Here is a 20271-nt window from a genome sequence, read left to right as displayed (position 1 = left end):
TCTTTCTGTACCGGTGACTGCAGACCTAGAACTCTTCTCCCTCTTTTTGTTACATTGATGAAAGTTTCTGCAAATATTTGAAATCTGATGTCCAAGGGAACCATGTCCCCTTCTAAATATACCAGGCCCTGTCTGACAGATGTTGGTGACAGACCTGCATGTTCTGTGCCTTTCGTATTTCGGCCCGGGACATGGCTACAAATTGTTTGAGGAATGTGCTCTCACATTGCAAAAAGGTATGCAGGCCTGCCCCTGCTCAAAGTAGAGGGCGCAGACCTGTTCTCGCTCTTGAGACTGTTCCAGTGGCATGTCAAAAATCGAAGCGAAAACGCAAGAAGGTCAAGTGCGACTCTTCTCCATCCCACCACTCTCAGAAAAGTTGCAAGGGCATAACAATAGCATCCAGACTTTCTCCATATCTCTGGTTGAGGAGCAGGTTCCACAATTGTTCCCTGGGTCATTGGCAAAACCCAAGCAGATCGAGGCCTTTCGTTCAGTGTCTGGTGGTCTATCACTAAAGTAAACCCCAATTAAGTTTGTACGACTCCCCCTTCCCCCAATACCCACAGACCAGAACTACCACAGACAGGGAGCCGGTGCAAATGGGGGCATTAGGGAACCAAATATTTTCTTTCACCAGCCTGGCTTTAAGGTTGGTTAACACAAGTTACCTACTAAAATGATATACTCGCGCCCTCTGGGACATGGTTGGTGAGATCTTAGTGGCAGTTCTAGAAGAGTTTGGTTTCTTTCTGGCTCAGACTATTCAAGACGGCCAGGATGCAGCAAAATACATGATTCAGACTACCTTAGACTCTGCAGATTGTTTGGGGGGAGAAATTGGCACCACCGTGGTGCACCATTGGCAGGGGCTTTTCTTGTGAAGTGCATGTATCCCTTATGGATATGCCATTTAATTGATCCCGCCTTTTCAATTAAAAATCCGATTCTGTCTTGGGGCACCTCAAGGAATGCTGAGCCACAGCTTGCTTTTTGGGACGTTCGACACCAGATAGTTCCCTCATCAGCTTTGGGTACTCCGGGGGGTTGGAATAGAGGCAACACCATGCCTCCCACTTCCGCTGCATTACTCTCATCCCTTTTTGTGGCTAGGGATCAGCCAGACAACATAAAGATCACTAGGGTCAGAGATCTTCCCATTCTCCTGCCACAGCAGCCTCGAGGCTGCTTTGCTGTGCCCTTAGTGGAGCACGTCCACCTTGGGGGAGACATAATCAAGGATTTTCTCCAAGGCTTTCAAACTTTCACATTCAACAGATGGGTCATGTAGGGCTATGCCCCTTCATTCTTGTTAATCAGCCATATATTCCACCCACATCCGAGAGGCTTTCAGTGGAGCACTTATTCATCTTGTAGCAAGAAGTGCAAGCTCTACTCTTCAAATGAGCCATAAAGAGGATACAAGATTTGGTTTAGGTACAGGTTGTTACAGACACTGTTTACTCTCGCCAAAGGATAGGAGCTTATCTTTGTTTTCTGAATGCCTTCCTATAGAAGGACAAATTCATAAAGCTCACGCTGGCCCAGATCCTGTATGCCTTGGGCCGCAATGACTAGATGGTGTCCTTGGACCTGCAAAACAAATATTTTCTTGTACCAGTCCTGCAGTGACAAAGACGTTATCTGTGGTTCAAGGTAGGCCAGGTGCATTTTCAGGGTACTCTGCTCTCCTTCTGCCTCACCAGTGCCCCTCGAATGTTCACAAAAGTGATGATGGTTGTCCCTTCATCTTTGGAGGTATAGGATACCAGTTTTCCCCTACACTGACTGGCTGTTGAAGGTGTATTTTCCAGAGTCTATTGTAGACAACTTCAGATGACTGACCCTCCTAACATTTGTGGGATTCACTATCAATAAACTGAAGTTGCACCAGGCTCCTTTGCATAGCCTTCTGTTCTTTGGGGCTGTCTTTGACACAATGCAGTCTTGGGCCTAATTTCTGCTGCAACGAGTCCAGAACATCTGGAATACGATCCAGATGTTTCAGCCTTGATCTAGATGAGAGCAGTTTTGTGACTTCCTGGCCTGTTCGCTTCCTGCAGCTTCTTTGTCCGCTATGCTAGGTGGCATATGCAGGTTCTACACTGGAATCTGAACTCCCCGTGGGCCTAGCCTCAAGGAAGTCTGATGGATGTTATCCAGATTTCGAAGGAGACTGCTGACTGGCTGCTATTTAAAAAAATGGGTCCTTTGGCAGGCCCCTCCCCATTAACCAGAGCGGACTTTGCTCTCCAGTAGAAGCTTTGTTCCACATAAATCTGTTGCTGTTATAGGCCATTCTTCTGGATCTGAAGGTCTTCCAGCAATAAATCAATGAGAGGATGATGCAGTTTCTCACTACAACACCACCACCATGTGATATTGCATAAAACAAGGTGGTGTGGGGGCCTGTGCCAGGGTGTTCTGTCCCACTAGATGTGTTGGAGCACCAGGGAGTTTCCCTGATTCAGAAACACCTGACAGGATTTCTGAATACCAGTGCCAACAAGTTGAGCAGGCGACATCTGGCAGACCACAGGTGGTGTTCATATCCCATGGGGGCACAGAGCCTATTCCAGCAGTGGAGAAGATCTCAGAAAGATCGTTTCACCACTGTTTAGAACTTGCAGTGTTGAGGGTTTTGCCTGTTGGTGTTTTCACAAGATCACTTATTAGGAGATTCATTTTAGGTACAATGAAACATGGGGCCCCTGTATGCCTTCCTGCCAATGCCTCACCTGTCTAGAGTTCTGAAAAAGATCAAGAATGGCTGGGACCTAATCATCGTAGTGGCTCCAGATTGGGCCAGAAGAGATCAGTACACTGAATATCTGGGCAGAAGCATCTGTCCTCTGATCAGGCTACCACCTCAAGAGGATCTTCTGTCTAATCAATGTGATAGGGTCCTCCACCTGCATATACAGTCTGCACCTTCATGCGTGGAGATTGAACAGCAGCAATGGACTGCATTTTACCTGCTGTCTGAGGTGGTGAATGGCATCTTCGCCACCAGTTAGCCTTCCGCAGAATACATATATGACAGGCACTGGGACAAATATATTGTATTGTGTGGCACTTGTAAAATTTAGCCTTTGCAAGCAAAGCTGTTGGAAGCCCTTCTGTTTATTTTATAATTGACCCAGGAAAGTCTTGCAATAGATACTATAAAAGTTTGTTTTTTGGTCCTTTCTACTGTTATACATTTAACGGACCAACTGTCCTTTTTTTAAGCCACTGGTTGTGATAAGATTTATTAAAGGTTGATGCACATGTTCCCTCCAAAGGCATTTTTTATGCTACAGTAGGACTTTAAATTGGTTTCGACTTTTTTTTTTTTTATGTGAGCATCCTTCGATTCAATGCATAGTTGCTTGTGGCATCTCATGTCTTTGAAGACTTGTGTTCCTCATTGCGGTTATGTCTGCTTGTTGTGAGAGTTAACTCCAGGCACGTTCAGTGCAACTGCCAAGCACAACCTGGACAAGTTGGTGTTGTGGATTTCCAGTGGCATTCTTGCCAAAAGTCGTGGCTCCTTTCAGTTAGACAAATCAATCACCATGCCTGTTTTCTATGCTCCCACCCCCCCACCCCCCACCTTGAAAGAGGAGAAGAGATTGCATTGTCTAAACCACAAAAGAGCTTTAAGCTTTTACCTGGGTCATACTAAAGAACACCATGTGGGTGGTCAACGTTTTTTGGGGTTCTCTGGGGTGAATAAAGGGAAGACTGTGCAGAAGACTACGCATGTAGGTGGTTAGTCCTCTGCTTCAAGATCTATGTAATGGATCAGAAGCAGCCCCTGGAAAGTTTAAGAGTCCAGTCCATTAGGGCTAAGGCAGCTATGGCTGCATGGCAGAGTGCCTACCCTTAACATCTGTCAGGCTGTGATATGGGCTTCGGTGCATACGCTCGCAAAGCACACCTACAGTGGCTTCCTTGTCTGCCAGGAAGGACAGTTTGCCTGGTAGGTTCTGCAGGACTTTGTCTGAGTCTACTCCACGGATCGTCTGCCTGGGTAGGTACTGTATTCACATTTATTCTAAGGTGTGGAATCTACTGTTGGAAGTAACCATCAGAAGAATAAGTTACTTACCTTTGGTAACAGTACTACTGGTGCATACACAATCTATCTATTCTCAGATTCCTCACTGCCCTCTCACCTCCCGTCTCTGAGGAGTGGTCTGTCTTTAACATCTAAAAAGATCCCAAATTAGAGGTCATCTTACTGGTACCTACAATTGTTCATGCTCCATGTCCAAGGGTGGGGAAAGGGAAATAAGATGTGTGATATTATTGAGTTTGGTCCCGCTTACATGCAACCTTGCTGCATCATTGTGGGGTGGTGCTGAGCCAGAGTGCAGCCACATGGCACCATCTAGCTACACATAGGAGCACTGCAGAAGTAAAGATTCTGGATCTAGTCTGACTCCTAGGGAGTATTCTAATATGAGGAATCTGTGATTCTTCTAGATCAATACAAGCCAGCAGTGGGTAGGGAGGAGCAGAGTTACAAGGATTCCAGAGCATAGTTCAGGTTTTTTTTTCTGCACAGATACTAAATGCATGTTAACAGTGTTCCGCAAGAAATGTGGCTCCTCATTGGCCCAGATTTTGCACAAGAGCTCCAAAGAAGCAACGCTAATTCTATCCTCTAAATATTCTAGACCCAACTCCGGGTGAATAGAAATGTGCGGTGTAGATGGCAGGACACCCAACAACCGGTTGCAGAATTGATTTTCTTCCACCTCAGTGCTCTCAGCTTCTTTATAACCCCACAGCCCCAGACCATAATTCACAGCAGGTAGGCACTTCCTCTTATAGACTTCCAATATAGGGGCAACCGGCTTCCTTCCTCAATCAGCAGCTAGGGAATAGGTTACTCCCACTGTACGAAAGAAACGGAAGACCCTGCCTTTCAAACAGGTAAGCCAACTACAGGCCTCATCAAACTCTAGTCCCAAATATTAAAAAGAGCTTACTTTAGCCAGTGCATGCCCTCCTATATTCACTGGATGAGTCTTAGTATTCTGAGGACCATAGACCATTACAAAGGTTTTCATACAATTAGTTTCAGGGTCCAAATCTTCTATAAAGTCAACAAAGCTGTTTACCAGGTGCTTAAGCCCATTGGCTGTCCTCGCCAGAAGAACTGTGTTGCAAATACGCAGGACATCACCTCCTATACAGCCCAAGGCTTTCTCTAGGCCATTAATATACAAAAGGAATAAAATAGGGGCAAGTACACACCCTTGGCGCACACCACAATTAACTCTGAACGATGAAGTGGTCTCACCATTTGGCCCATGCCTAACATATGTCCTCTGCTCCTGATGTAAAAGTCTCAAAAGGGTTACCAGCTTACCATCGAGGCCCATTGACAATAAAATTCCCGACAACTTCTGTCTAATGACACAATTGAATGCACTCAATAGGTCCGTGAATGCCAAGTGGATAGAAGCTCCCTTCATAAATTTATACTTAGCCATAGGAAGGTAAAGATTAAGGCACTGTTCTATTGCTCAAACCCTTCCTAAAGCCAAATTGGACCTGAGAGAGAATTTTATTCTCTTGCTTCCAAGAAATCAGGTGCTCCAACACGACCCGCCCTCATAATTTAGAAGAGGCATCTAACAGAGAAATTGGGCGATAGCACCTGGGGTACAAGGTGATGCCCTTTTTAAAGATTGGTACTACTACGGATGTCCGCTAAGACATTGGGGGCCCTACTCTACACACCACGTTAAAAATATTGGTTAAAAGTGGAGGCCAAAACTCTGGATTCATTAAAAATAAATCCATTGGAGTCCCATCCGGCCTGGGGGCTTTGTAGGGGAGGCTATCACAAATGGCCTTTGATACCTCTATCACTGAAAAAGGGGGAGTAAAATTCAAAGGCAAGTTCACCTGAGGATCATCCGTCCCTTACCTCATCTGACCCATAAATGCAGACAAATTATCAACCCATGCTTCAGGGGTGACATGTGACATAATAACATCAGAGTTACCATTAGCTAAGCCTGCCGAACCACCCGCCAAAAGCCCAGAGTAGCCTTTTTTTGGCAAGCAACCACAATAGCTTCCTGTTGTTCTTCTTTAATTTTGGCCCTCTGCTTCTTCAAGGCCTAGACCTTTCTACAGGCAGATACAGCAGCCCAATCCTTAGGAGTTTGCATAAGGGCCTGACGCAAGGAGGCATTTGCCATCCTATACACTTTGCCAAAACATGAACAATCAGCTAATTGACCTTTCTTTGCGGGTCTACTCATATCCCAAATATGAGACAAAAGCTCAACAAAGCCTGATAATGAGTTACAGGCGTCACCAGAATCTGCTAGGCACAATGTTATCAGGTTGGAACAGCCATTTTGCACCTGGACCATAATAAGCGCTAAATTGGCAGAATGCCAGACCACCCTCTTGCCATTATCCTTAATCCCTAGTGTCTGTTTAGAGCCGACCACCCTCGTTCCAGCCTGCGAAGGAACGTTGACAAATACGGCCAGGGAGATGTGGTCACTATAAATAGATGGTATCACTTCAGTCCCGTGGATCAATGCTAGGAGGTTCCGAGCAGTGAGCACAGTCCATGGTTGAGCTACACCCCCACCCAATAGAAGATGGCTTACTGCTAAAGTTCGGCCTCATCCTACAAGAAATGTGGCAGTCTCTACTTTCCTGTTTGCTGCAGTATCATTGCCTGATGTATACTAGGCTGCCACATGGAAAAATAAGCGACATTCACTAGATACTACTTTCTAAATGCTTCCATGAATCAAGATGCAATGGTGGGTCAAGCAGTTCTTCGGCACTTACTTCAATGAGATGAGCTCCCTTTGCTGTTTTTTCTTCTATATATGGAAAGCTTATGCTTTGTGCATCTTATGTTTCCCACCTCCACATTTTTGTTGTTGTTATTTTTTCAAGTTTGTTACTGCCTACTATTCGGATTTAAGCATGTGTATTTATGAAAGGTGCAATACTGGAGAAAAAACAAATTCCTTACCTGTATGCTGTCATTCTCCAGTGTTGATATCTTTAATAGATCCACATGTAACCCTATCACCTCGCCATTAAGTGGCTCACCAGTTTTGGATATCTTATTTACATATTCTTTAAATTTGTGCTTAGAAATCTCTGGTTAGGTGACCCTGGGTTTGGTGATTATCCTGAAATTGTTATTTGGCTGCAATTTGGTTCTTTCTAAAATGATGCCAGTCAGTCAAAATGTAGTAATTTAAAACCAGAAACCTTGTGCTGTTAATAAAATCAATTTATAAACATGCATTTGACAGTTTAAAAACATGACATTTAATAAATGACCAACGCTCCTTACCCGTTTTACATCCATTAGTGTGAGCTCAGGCAATTATCATTATTGGAGGACTAAAATACCTCATTATGATGTGCTTAACTGGTGGGTGCCCCAGAATGCCAATTAGTCCTAGACTTTGCCTAACATACCCAAATACCCTTCTTCTAAAATGGTGGTCAACAAACCAGAAAGAAAGTTATCCCACTACGTTGGATAGTGTGTGGGATTTCATTTGGCCCGGGAGTGCAGTCTGAATGGGATTTCCTGCTGATTTTAGTTCATGCGGTAGCCGTATACTCTAGCGGTTTAATTGAAGTAATTTCCTTAGAGATCTCTTAAGGCTGCACTAAGTCAGACAGATTTACCGTATTTCCTGAGAAGTGCAACATTATGTGTTTGACCCAATCGTCCTTGGTTATATTTGCATTGCAAGCTGCGCTTGGACCTTTCTCTTTATCTATATCATTGATCAACTTAAAAAATGTCTTTGAATCTTTTAGTTTAGCAGCATGCAGAAGTATTGCCCATAACATTTCTTGCCTATCTCGTTTAAAAGTCCATATATCTTTTTTCAGCATCCTTCGCTGTTTTCACAGAGATTGCAGCAGCTCTGGGTCCTCTGCACTACGCTGTAACTGCCTGAGTATTCTGTTGATTTTAGTTTTCATCAAGCTGATATGTCTCGGCAATACTGGAGGTTTGCGGGGCCCTATAAATGCCCGGTTACTAGAGTCTTTGACTAGGTATTTAGATACCAGGTAGTCTGTCAGAGTTTCCCATCCCATTGCCATTGTCAAGTTAGTATCAACCACAGGCAAGTTGCTTGAGGGTTTCCACAGCGTCTTCCGACAGATTTTTTGCAGAGCTGGAACTCCACTTCAACGCTTTACATTTTCTGTCCTGGTGTCTTGTAGCATGGCCCTTGCTGGCTCTTGTGCACACTTGTTGACCCCAACCAAAATAACTTGCGGGTTATGGTCACTCTCCTGTCTGTGAGTGATTTTGAGGTCCACCATCTGCTGATATAATGGAAGCTTTACCAACATAGTCTAAATATGAGACGGACCTTTCTGTTAACCTTGTCCATGTTGGCAGTGTATCACCTGGCAGACTGCTGTTCAGAGTAATAAGGCCGGCCAGTTTGCATGCTCTCACTAATTTTTTTCCAATTCGGTCTCATCGCTTATAACATGGCAAGCATTGGTCCGGGATGGGCCCTATTGCCTCAACGTGCTCCTTTCTTGGGGGATGAAGCAATTTAAGTTGAAGTCTCCGGGGAGTAACAAATATGATGGATGATATATGTTTTTTATTTGATTGATGTTTGCCATAAGCTTATCTACTAATTCGCCCTTCCTCTTTGGGTTAATATAAACATTTAGAAGGACCAGTTATTCTCCTGGATTCTGAGCCCAGTTGTCCAGACATAGAGCCAAAGTCCACAGTTCCACTGTGGTCATTTCTGCAATTTTTACAGATAAACTGGAATTAACATAAGTTGACAAGCTTCCTTTTGCCCTTCCATGGGCACTACTTTCTGTGCCAATTTGTTGAACTCTATAAACTCCATAAGGGGAACAAAGGCTTAGGCCCATGTTTTCTGCAACATTATAATGTCAAAGGTACTGTAAAATTCCACTGCGGAGGAGCCTGTGGTTTTTGCCTGCAGTTCGCCAATGTTCCATGAGCAGGTGATTAAGCCACACCATTACTTGGTGTTAGCTTGGGGTACTATTCAATTCTTCGATGTTGTCTTTGATAAGTAAGTAAAAATTTATTGTTTTTAATTATTTAAAACCATAGCAATATGCCTTAAAACACCATATACACAAAAAACCAAGATAAAATCAGGTAAAATCAATTCATCATAATGTGCGGGAAGTGTCAAAAAAGAGTTGCCAGTCATGTCTGGGCCTTGCAGACCCTGTCCTGGGTGTAAAACCGCAGCTGCACGGTGAGGGCTGACAGTACCTATGGTTCAAAGTCATGTCTGCAACTGTGTTATTTTACATAGAGCTTGAATTCAATTGCCTCAGTGCTTCCCTGAGAAATCTTTTTATACATCTAGCTGACAGCTGAACATTGCTGCATTGAATGATGCCCGGGCGCCTGAATACAGGTTTTAGCCAATAGCACTTTAGGCTCTTAAGGGCAGGGCAGAGGCATATGATGTGCAGCAGAGATTCTGTTCTGAATTTGCACAGGCAACAGTTATGCTCCAATGAGGTGTTTAAAATTAAGCCAAACCTCATGAGATCTTTTTTTAAGTGTCAGTTTCATCGAGCTCGCTAAATATGAAGGTTTCCCCCGGTCGCTATAAAATGATGTGCTAAGGTCGGCCTTTGTTTTTATGAGCGAGCTCTTGTACATACTCTTCTTTTGATTTTATATTTGGATAGCATTTTCTCTTTGATAAGGCTGGGGGCAGTCGGCTGCAGCTGCCCTTGGCTTCCTGCATTCTTATGGCCCTTTGTTGTTCCATGGATGCCCCCTCTTTTCTTATTTGGATGGTAAGACTGGGATGGATTGCCTAGTTTAAAAAAAAAAAAAAAAAAAAAATTGTATTTATTCAGAGGAACAAAACGCAAGTAACAAGAACCCCATAAACAGAATTACAGAGTGAATATAAAGCCGGTTCGTACAGCATGCAAATCCTAGGCATCACCGTTCGTGATCCCAGAGGGAGTGTCCCTTCACAATTAAGACATATCGGTGTGTATCCTCAACGTTGGGAGCATGGAACATGGATAAACACAAGGCTGGAAACCAGCTCAAGAATAATTCACTATTCCGGCTCCAAGAGAATGAGTGACCAACAGAGTAAGAACAGAGAAAGGCGGGCAAGTGAGAGACGCGGTGGGCGCGGTGCAACCATCCAGTTAGACATATCAACCGTGGCGTGCGGGGAAAACCAAAATCAGAACTACCAATCGTGTGGGTGAGGGGAATCGTAGCCGCATCCTCATGAGAGGGACTCCAAAAAGTAGCGCAGTGGAGCCCAGATGTCTCGGGCCGGGAGTCCTCTGGGACCAGTTCCCAGAAAATCATGAATTGTTCTTGACAAAAAGACGCGTCTCACAGCCAGTCAGGTCCACGCGGGGCCCTGCCATGTCCCCAGGACATCACAACTCTGCACTTCGCAAGCAGCAGCAGCAGGCCCACTAGTCTTCTATGAGCCGACGGAACGGCATCGACCAATCCAAGGAGCGCCAATTTTGGGGAAAAAGGCAGGACTAGACCTGTCATTTCCTCGATCATGTGCATTACCTCTGCCCAAAAGGAGTTGACCTCGCCACAATACCACGCAAGGTGCAAAAAGTCTGCACCAGGAGCTTGACTCCTTTCGCAGTGCGAATTCACACGCAGACCTATGGCATGTAAACCTCGAGGGGTGTAATGTAACCAATGCAGAAATTTGAAATGAGTAATCCTCAACCTGTAATCCAGGGACAAAGCACGCGCATATGCGCACAGCATTTCGTCCACGCCTCTTCAGAAATAGTCTCACCAATGTCAGCTTCCCATTTAGTTTTTGCAGATACCGCGACACCTCCCCGCTGACCCTGCAAGCAGTTATACAGCTTGGTAATAAGTTTGCACTGCGACTGCGCGCTACATATCAACTCCAGGACCTGACAGGTCGAGGGAATCGCAGGGAGACTGGAGAAATGCGCATGGAGCATTGCACAGACACGCAACACATATAGCAGGCACAACGGGTCATCACGGCTATCACCCAAAGCCGCCTCCGGGGAGATCAACCTTCCCTCCACAAACCAATCACCCAGTATAGTCAAATTCGAGTTACGCAAGAAATCGTGCAGCCAAGTATCACGATGCATCCTCTCATCCGTGACAGCCAACACCGGCATCGAGGGGGCAAAGGGCTCACCCGCAGTATCCCAGCGCAATAGAACAGTCCAGGCTCTAGCAGTGCAAGCCACAGTATTCACACCCCATGGCTTGGGCCAACGAGGCCCCCCGAGAACACATGACAGACCGTCCGGCCACACCGCATCACTCTCAGGCGCCAGATGTGGTAAATAATGAACCGGGTGAAGCCAATAGTACGCAAAGTGGGCCTGCGCACAATAGTAATAAAGCTCCAAGTTAGGAACAGCAAGGCCACCCAGCTCAAAGGGTAATCTTAACTTCTCCCAGGCTATTCTAGGTTGCCGCACGCCCAGACCAATCTTATTAAGGCAGAGCACAGGCGCTGCAGAAAGCTCGCAGTTAGCACAAGAGGAATGTTCACAAACAGGTACAGGAATTTGGGCAGCACTACCATCTTAGCAATAGCAATGCGTCCCACAAGAGATAGCGGCAACGAACGCCATACTTCGACCCTGTATTCCAGCCACGAAATACCTCTACCATAGTTAGCCCTCCAGAGGGTTTCCACGTCTTGACTCAGCCACACACCTAAATAACGTACCGGACCGTCTGCCCACCCAAATCGGGTACAGAGAGAGGAACCTCCCCGAGCCATCAGCGAAAGGCATCACAACTGACTTGGACCAGTTAATAACAATGCCAGAAAAAGCGCCGAAGCGCACAACTTCATCAAGTAAGACATCAAGATTTTGGCGCAGCTCGTGTAAATACAGCGTGATGTCATCTGCATACATGGAAATCAAAATGGGCCGCTGTCGGAACGGCAGTCCCCGTGGGCAATGGTGTTGTCTCAGGTACGCCGCCAGCAGCTCCATCGCAATTGCAAAAAGCAGCGGAGATAAAGGACATCCCTGATGAGTCCCACGTGTCACTTGAAAAGGGCTTGAAATGCTACCATTGAGTCTCAGTCTAGCTGTGGGTTCGGTATATAACATATATGGCTCAAGCCAACCGTCGCGAGTAGCGCAAACATATATTTCCATGCCAGCGAATCAAAAGCTTTAGTAGCATGAAGGAACACCGCAACCGCATCCTCCTCAGGTTCAAGCGAGCCTGCTACCGCGAAGTATGTACGCAGATTGAGACGTAGACCGGCCCGGTACAAACCCAGACTGATCCGGGAGCACCAACTTCAGCAACAAAGGCTGCAATCGCAAGGCGATCATCTTGGCCAATATTTTGTTGTCTATATTAATCATTGAGAGAGGGCGATACGAATCACAGCAATGGGGGTCCTTACCAGACTTGAGAACCGTAACAATATGGATTGCCTAGTTTGAAGGTTGAACTCCGGGTGGATAATCCCCATCACACTTCTCAAAACAGGTGCTGAGGCATCTGTCTTCTTACTGCGGTGCGTCTGCTGCGTCAGCAAGCGGGGATAAAGGGCCCCCTGAAATGGCATTGCTTCGATTCCCCAAGACTTCAGCAACTTCTTGCTCACTTGAACCTGTGCTGAGAGGCCTGATGTAGTAAATGTTAAGTCTGTGTTCCGAGATCTGTCTTTCTCTGGCTGGTAGGAACTTGATGGAGAAGCATATACTCTGACTCTACATGATTCAGACCGGGTAGTGCTCCTACCAATTTTAAAATGTTTGCATAACTTAAAACGTCCTGTGTGCCTTTCGATATATACTCTGGAAACCATAGGAGCTGACTCCCCTGGGTTTTGTGCGTCCCTGCTGCTTGGCTTGTGTCTGTTGTTTGTGATGTACCTCTGGGCCTGCCCGCTTGCCTAATGAGGCTGGAGCAGTTTTCAATGAAATCCTTTTTAGATGTTTGCCCTAGGATTGCTATCTCGGTTAACCATCCAGGCACCCCTTCACATTTACAGAGAGCTGTTTCTCTGCACTGTAGCAGCCAACCTGCCATGGGGTTATTGATGTCTTCATTATTCATGATTTGGTTTATCTCTTCCCTAGGCCTTGTTGATGGACTGTCACTCTAAATACACTCTTGGCTTGTGGGATTATCTCAGGTACAGATACTGACCCTTCACCGATCTCTGGAGCATCTGCGGGGAGGGGAGTATGCTCCTCATTGGCCACATTTGCCTCTTCCTCTTTAGTAGGGCAGATGGATATTGGAATTACAGTGCCATAGGCTCCAAGGTGGGCCTTTTTCCCTGCCATTTGTCACTCGCTTATGTTCTGTTTGTCTGGCGCATGGGCAAAGGGGTTGTGTCCGGACGCTGAGTGAAAGTACAATCAGCATCCCCTTGTAGGATAAGTGTTTGCAGCTGCTCCACTTCCCCGCCCACTGAGTTGACGCTTTGAAAGGCCTCTTTTCCCACTAGTTTGTTCGATTCCGCCTGACTACGCAATGGCACTAAAAAACAATGTGAATTGTTTAACAGTGTCACTTGTTTAGGTTCTGCAGTATCATGATTTGCCTTGTACTCCTTAATTTTAATTACTGTGGGGCTCCCACCTCGACGATGGGGAAGATTCAAGCATGTGAATCTATGAAAGAGATCAATACTTGGGAACCATTGTGTACAGGTAAGTAACTCACTTTTCTTCCTAACTTTTTTCTCATGGAGATAGCTTTTGCATTATGCCCCTATGCAATAGTGGGCTGTTTTCTTACCTTTTCTACACTGTGGGTACTTTAAAAAAAAAAATTCAGCAGTAACTGTGTGTGTTATGTTTTTATAGGAGTAAATTTGTGTGCATTTCCCAGGTGTCAAATGACTTGCGGAATGTTTGCAGATAGTGACAGTCTTACTAGTTTGTGGTTGTTCTCCACATTTACCATGACTTGGAACATACACTGTTCAACCTATTCTCCACAGTTACTAATGCAGACCGTCTTACTTGTTGTCACACCTGCACTGAAAGTGTTACCTGATTTTGATGTTGCGAATCAGGATCAGAACATGCACACTCGCAAATCAGTTATAGAGCATATATTCTACTTGTGTGTGTGTGTATATAAAAAGAATTTGGCTTTAAGTTTTTTCACGGTACTTACAAGAACAGGGCAGTAGATTTAGTCATTTTGTAGTAGTTTCTTACAGGCCTTTATTTAATGGGCACAATTTTACAATTTTTAGTTGGAAAGAAATATGATACTTCTGTCATTTAATATCTTTGAATGTAAAGTACAACCATTTGGAATAACATTTATTTGGGAACTGTGGTGATTGACCAAAGTAGATTATTGTTTCGAAAGAATCAATTATTGTCTTGTTTCTCCTGTGTGGACCTAATATACCGTTGGAGGTGGGTAACTATTGAGAGCCCCTTGTTCTTGATGATGTTAACAGATGATGATCATTTTTCTGATCCAGTTTGCTTATTTCCAATTTGCTAATGTCCATTCCATTTTTTTATCCCATTATATTCTAGGGGTTGGAGATCGTATTTCGAGCCGGATTAGCAGTGCTTCAGATGAATCAAGCTGAACTCATGCAGCTTGACATGGAAGGCATGTTACAGGTATGGCAGCAAGAAGTATGTTTTAGGTGGATCACCATTGTCAATTGACCTGCCCTTTAATGTTGTAAATGTTGTCTTTGTAGCACTTTCAAAAGGTCGTTCCACATCAGTTTGACGGTGGACCTGAAAAATTAATCCAAGCTGCTTATCAAGTCACCTACAATTCCAAGAAGATGAAAAAGTAGGTGTGATCACCCCTTAAAAACATGGATATTTGTATTTTTTATACTTTTTTCTCCGAAGTGTTTTGTCCACTTTTTAAAAGCTCAACAGTTGGCACTGTTTTTTTTTTTATGGTAAAAATGTTGCTTGTTGAAGTTGATTCATAGCTGTATTTTAGATATTTCAGTTGTCTAGAATGAATGTTAATCTTATATTGTATAATGTGTTTATTTATTTTTTTATTAGTAATAGGGCTAGCAACAGAGCTGGCTTCACCATGGTCAAATACCTATTGTGTGCTAGTATAGTTTTTTAAGAGCCCAGATTATGATATTTTCCTGAAGTATGCAAGGGATGTAACATGTCTTAAATTGACCGGTGCAAATGCCCACCTTTGGTCACTCTGTGGAAACTGCTTATTGCATCCAGTTTTACTCTTAATATAACCTGACTTGTTCAGTTGATTAAGGACATCAGTCTGAGAGCACTAGCCAAATAAGGTCAATAAGTCCACTTCCAACCTTGCATGCTAGGTAATGGTGTAGCTGTTGCATGGGAAACATTGGATTTCATATTTAAGACGACGAGTTAGGCAGAAATCATAAGATCCCCGAACCAAGTAGTTTACTGAGCATGCTTCTTGCCACCTCCCCCTTTTAAGAAACCAGTCCCCTCCAACTTGGGGGCTTCCTCACTGGTCCTTTGCAAATGGTTCAAGTAATGACAGAGAAGCTTCAAGTACCTTGTTTCTACACCATTTTTCATTTAGTACCTCATTTCTTGTCTTAGGCTGATCCAGCTGATATGATCCAGTAAAGGCAATCAAGAGCCCGAGAGATGAGCTCCTTATGGTAGACAAACTCTCTTCCTTCAAAGACTATTGCATCATTGAATCAATTCTAGCTCTGCATCTGCAAAACGAGGCCCCAAACCACTATTGCATTGCAAGGTAGATACAGCCTCTCCTTTTGTATGTGGTACTGCAGGCCCATTGCAACACAAAATCAAACAGTTCTCCTTCCACAGGTTTGGGTTAAGGGTTAAGACTCTTTGCTCAGGTAGTGTCAGAGAATTTGACTAGTGAGTCTAGCCCAGCTGCTCAAGTGTTCTGAAAGGGCCATCTTCTTACTACTGTTGGCAGTTAAGAAGAGAAGAAGTTACGTTCAGGTCAACAAATCCAGTGCCTCACTTCAGTAAATAGTGTCTAGGTAACCCAGGAGTTCAGGCGCAGCAACACTCTCCCTTCAAGCTGGCCCCTTTTTTGAAATAATGGATTTTATTGACAACTATTCTGGCTCATCTGGCCCAATACACCACTGCAGGTAGACTGTGGTTTGGCGAGTCTCTACAAGTTCCTTTTGGATCTGAGTGTAGGCTTTGCCACAATACTGTCCTTACTGTGGGCTCCTCCTTGGATGATATGAAATCTGAAAGCCAGCACTATCTCTTGAACGCACGCACGCCGACATCGGATTTTAACTCTCAGTGCCCATGAGAGTACGGTTCGAGGGGCTTATCAGGGACCTCCACTATACAGACTGACTCAATTTCAACGTCTGCTGCCTCCGAGGCTTCAATGTTCATAATTTTCAGGAACCGCTTTATTATGAAACATTACTAGCTGCCACAGGAATACACGCTCATCTAGTGGCTTCACACGGATACTTCCCTTTTTTTTACAGTTCTGCCTTGAAAAAGTCCCATTGGACGAAACACGTGTTGGCTGTATTCTGGATTAATATTTAATATGTTGTACATAAGGAATTAAAGTTCATCACTATATGACAATGATCTTCTGGAACTTTGGACTCTCATTTATTTTTAATTTGATTCTCTTCGGACTACTTTCAGGAGTGCCCTGGTGTCTTTGTTTTGAAATTCACTTTCCAGCACGGCTCAAAGGAAGCTCCTTTCTCTGATCTAGTGCAGTTTAATACCCTTGGTGATTGGGTATTCTTACCAGGCTTAGCACCCATTCAAGGTCTCATTGGATCGACTATTGTGACATTTATTCGTTTGTGTTCAGATGTGCAAATGTTTTAGCACCAACTACCACTTTTTCTAGATCTCTTGGATGGCTGATCCACCCCCAGTTCTCATGCAGCTTCTGGCACAGCCTTTGTAGTTCGAAGTGTCCTTGGTGTAGCTCCCAACTCCAGAGAACGCCTTGATCCCACTACTGATGGAGCTCAGGGTGTCCCTTGTGTAGGTCCTCTAGACCCTGGTGTACCACCTAGTTTTAGAGAACCAGCTATGGGTACTAGTTTCTCCTTCTTACCTGCAATGCCATTCCACTTAAGCTGCCTTACCCTGACCGTGACTGATGCTACCATGCTTTCATGACTCAGCTGTTGGAAGTGGTGTCCACCTAGGACCCAATACCCTTATGGGTGAATTAGGGCATCTATGTGTTGTCAGTAATAACTTCTCCACTAAAGCCCTTGAGGAAAACCATGTTCTGAGCCTGTAAGCTGAAGATTGTAAAGACCTCAAAATTCTTAGACATAAAGTACTGGACTTGATCAAGGGCTGTTTTCTGACTTGAAGGTATTTGATGAATGCCACTTCCCTGAAAAGACAAGGCCTTCGCTCTCATGGACAAGGAGGACATATTTCTCAAGACAAATCAACAATACCAGTCCAGACTGCATCTTAGTCAAAATATTGACAGATACAGCTCTTTATTCACAGGCAAGTCTTATAAAACCTATATGTTTGTACTTAACTTAGTTACATAGGTTGAAGGTTAAAGGCTGTTGATGTCCTGTGACCTCACCAGTACAGCTGCCAGACTATGATGACCGATTTTTCAGTTCCTCAGCAACCAAACCATAAGCTGAAGGTTTCAAAACGTAGTCAGTCTCCCTGTTTATAGGAAGTACTTTCCGTCCCATGATAGATTGGACCCTTCAGCAATACTAGCTGATCATGGTCAGGGCCTAATTTTTTTAGTGCCATCCAAGATATACTGCTGCGAACAACTCTTGTTTTCCCACTGGCAAAGATATTTCAGTCTTGCAAGACTGGGAGATATTTGTGTCCTCTTGCTTAGGGACCAAGCAATCCAAGAAGACATTTTAGAGGGGAAAGGCTCCCAGAACTTCAGATGACACGGCAAGTTCCATGACTTCCAAGAGGACCTGATTTTCTCATCTACAGCTTATCAAGAGATTTATTCAGCTCCAGTAAAAGGAATATTTTCCCTCTCGTGTGATTATTGTACCATTATAATCACTCATGGGTCAGACTTTTTTTCAGCGGGGTAGATCGGCCATGCTCTACGGTTCCTAAAGCAGCCTCCATTCATGCTACCTCTGCTCCTGTTAGCAGCCCGAGAATATGTGCAAGAAGTAGAGGCTCTTCTTTTTGACAACAGAAGAGCCAGTCCCACCTCAAATTGTTGCTGCAATGCTACTCATTTTCGAGATGCTGGCTTTGGCTCTGATTTTGTCAGTGACCAAATTAGCTAGCGCTGTACACTGAATATAACAAACACCTGCATTCATGTGTTCATCCTTCAGGATCATAGGAAGTACCCTGGTGTAAGAGGGAAAACAATGCTACCAATAGAGGACTGTCTCACTCGATCTCAGTGCTGGGCAGTGTCTTTACTAAGTTCCTGGCCTTTTTGAGGCAGCAAACGTTTATTCCTATCAATACCTAGAAGTTTGTCTTACCCAAGTGATGGCAAGAAGGAGGGAGGGCCCTTCTTGGCCATGACTCATGATGCTGCACAATCTTGGGTTATTGTTCAATTACTCAAACACTCATTGGTGCTGTTCAAAAATATAAAGTTCATAAGGGCAGAACCTCAATACAGAGCACGTAACGGCTAACAAATGGGAAATGCATCACTCCACAATCAACAGGATCATAATGGCCAGAGGCTTTTGGGTCTAAAATATTCTTCCTAAGGGTGCACCCCATGCCTGTCTCCACATACTTTCCCTGTATCTACTGCTGGCTGAGCACTTAGACCAACCGTTAGACAACCTATCCATGCCCACCCGAATCCACCTGAAGAAGCATTGTTTGATATTTGCTCTCAACCTCTTGGTGGGATGCAACTTTTGCCAGCCCTGTCTTTAGGTTGTAATCCCCACCTACTCCTGAGGGGGTATATGGTAGGGGGTGCGTTTCTGGGTAAGCTGTATCAGTTTCTTTTTGAACATTTCAAATTCATTCTTTCTCATAAATGTGTTGGAGCTTAAGGAAATATTTCTGATATTGAAAGCCTCTGATCACATCTATGGTAGTGATGATTCAAAAGTAAAGTATTGCATTAGTCTCCTATGCAAGGAAGTAAGCTACCAGTCACCCCCAGATCGTTGATGACTGGCAGCCACTGTGGATGAATGGCCTTAAAAACACCGCTTGTTCTTCCTGGTTTCCAAATTTGTGGGAATAAACAGTACCAAACAGACAACTTGACCAAGCGTCTTTACTGAAGACACGTATGGGATATCCTTCAGGAAGTCCTCTACCCATCTTCCAGGCCTAGAGTCACCCATTCAAGAATCTTTGCCACTCAGCTGAACACCAGATATGAACAGTTTGTCTCAGATAGTAGAGTGAGCCTGCTCCCTAGACCCTGGCTTATGTCAGCTTCCAGTGGGGCGATCTAGTATGCTTTTCCTCCAATTGCTTTGAGTCCATTGGGTTTTCTGCATATTAGAACAAGCCCAGGGCTCTTGGTTTAATGTGGCTTTGTCATGTCTAGGTTTCAGAAGGGCACAAATTTGCCTCCCCAAGATGAAAGGCCTCGCGTCCATGGAGGAGGAGAGAGCTGCACTCCTCGTGATCATGTTTTAGCTTCAGTGCATAGTTTCTGAGGCGCTGAACTTTGCACATCTAGGTCTTTCCTTTTAATGTGGATATACTGTCAGTCGCCAGGAAGCCTTCCGCAAGTTCCTCTTGCAGGGAAGTGGCTGAGATTGTATCACTATGCACGGAAGATGAACATTTGCTATTCACCAGCTCAGTGGATGCCCTTACGTTCCTCTCACGCCACAGAGAAAAGCGTGCAACTAGACAGCTGCAAAATTTTACTCATTGCCATATACCTCTACTGGAACCGTCGTGGGGATCTATACATTGCCATGGAAGCCGTTAAACTATCTAACGGGCCTAGGGAATCAGTTCTTCTGGTCAGGTTCCTTAACCTGGCTAGTTTGGCCATAAATTCAATGAGCCAATGTGCTTCGGAAAGTGCCAAAGGTGCTGTCAGTGTTCTGTCTGAGCAAGGAGACTGTTCATCAACTATTTTTCCTCATCCTAGTACCTCCTCATTACAGAAATGTTTTGTCAGGTGCACCTGGTACTATGATCTCGACAGAAACATTGACCTGTAACCTTCTGAGTTGTTTTTGACTTTCGAAAGAAATTATGCTGGATAATGTCACATATCACCCCTTGCTGCATTCTGTTTGGGACCAAACCTCCATTGTGTTTTCTGTCATTCTA

The 20271-nt window shown here is 44.5% G+C and overlaps 1 protein-coding gene across 3 annotated transcripts in view; it reads left to right on the top strand.

The window, feature by feature from the left end:
- EVI5 (ecotropic viral integration site 5) overlaps positions 1-20271 on the top strand; it is a 776910-nt gene that overhangs the window by 295762 nt on the left and 460877 nt on the right. For all 3 annotated transcript variants that reach the window (XM_069232361.1, XM_069232360.1, XM_069232359.1), the window contains exons 8-9: positions 14557-14646; positions 14730-14827. In XM_069232361.1, coding sequence (XP_069088462.1) covers positions 14557-14646; positions 14730-14827 — 188 coding nt within the window. The remainder of the gene's footprint in view (positions 1-14556; positions 14647-14729; positions 14828-20271) is intronic.

Source organism: Pleurodeles waltl, chromosome 4_2, assembly GCF_031143425.1.
Source record: "Pleurodeles waltl isolate 20211129_DDA chromosome 4_2, aPleWal1.hap1.20221129, whole genome shotgun sequence".
Taxonomy (NCBI): domain Eukaryota; kingdom Metazoa; phylum Chordata; class Amphibia; order Caudata; family Salamandridae; genus Pleurodeles; species Pleurodeles waltl.
The sequence above is the reverse complement of the archived record's forward strand: the minus strand, read 5'-3'. Positions and strand labels throughout refer to the sequence as shown.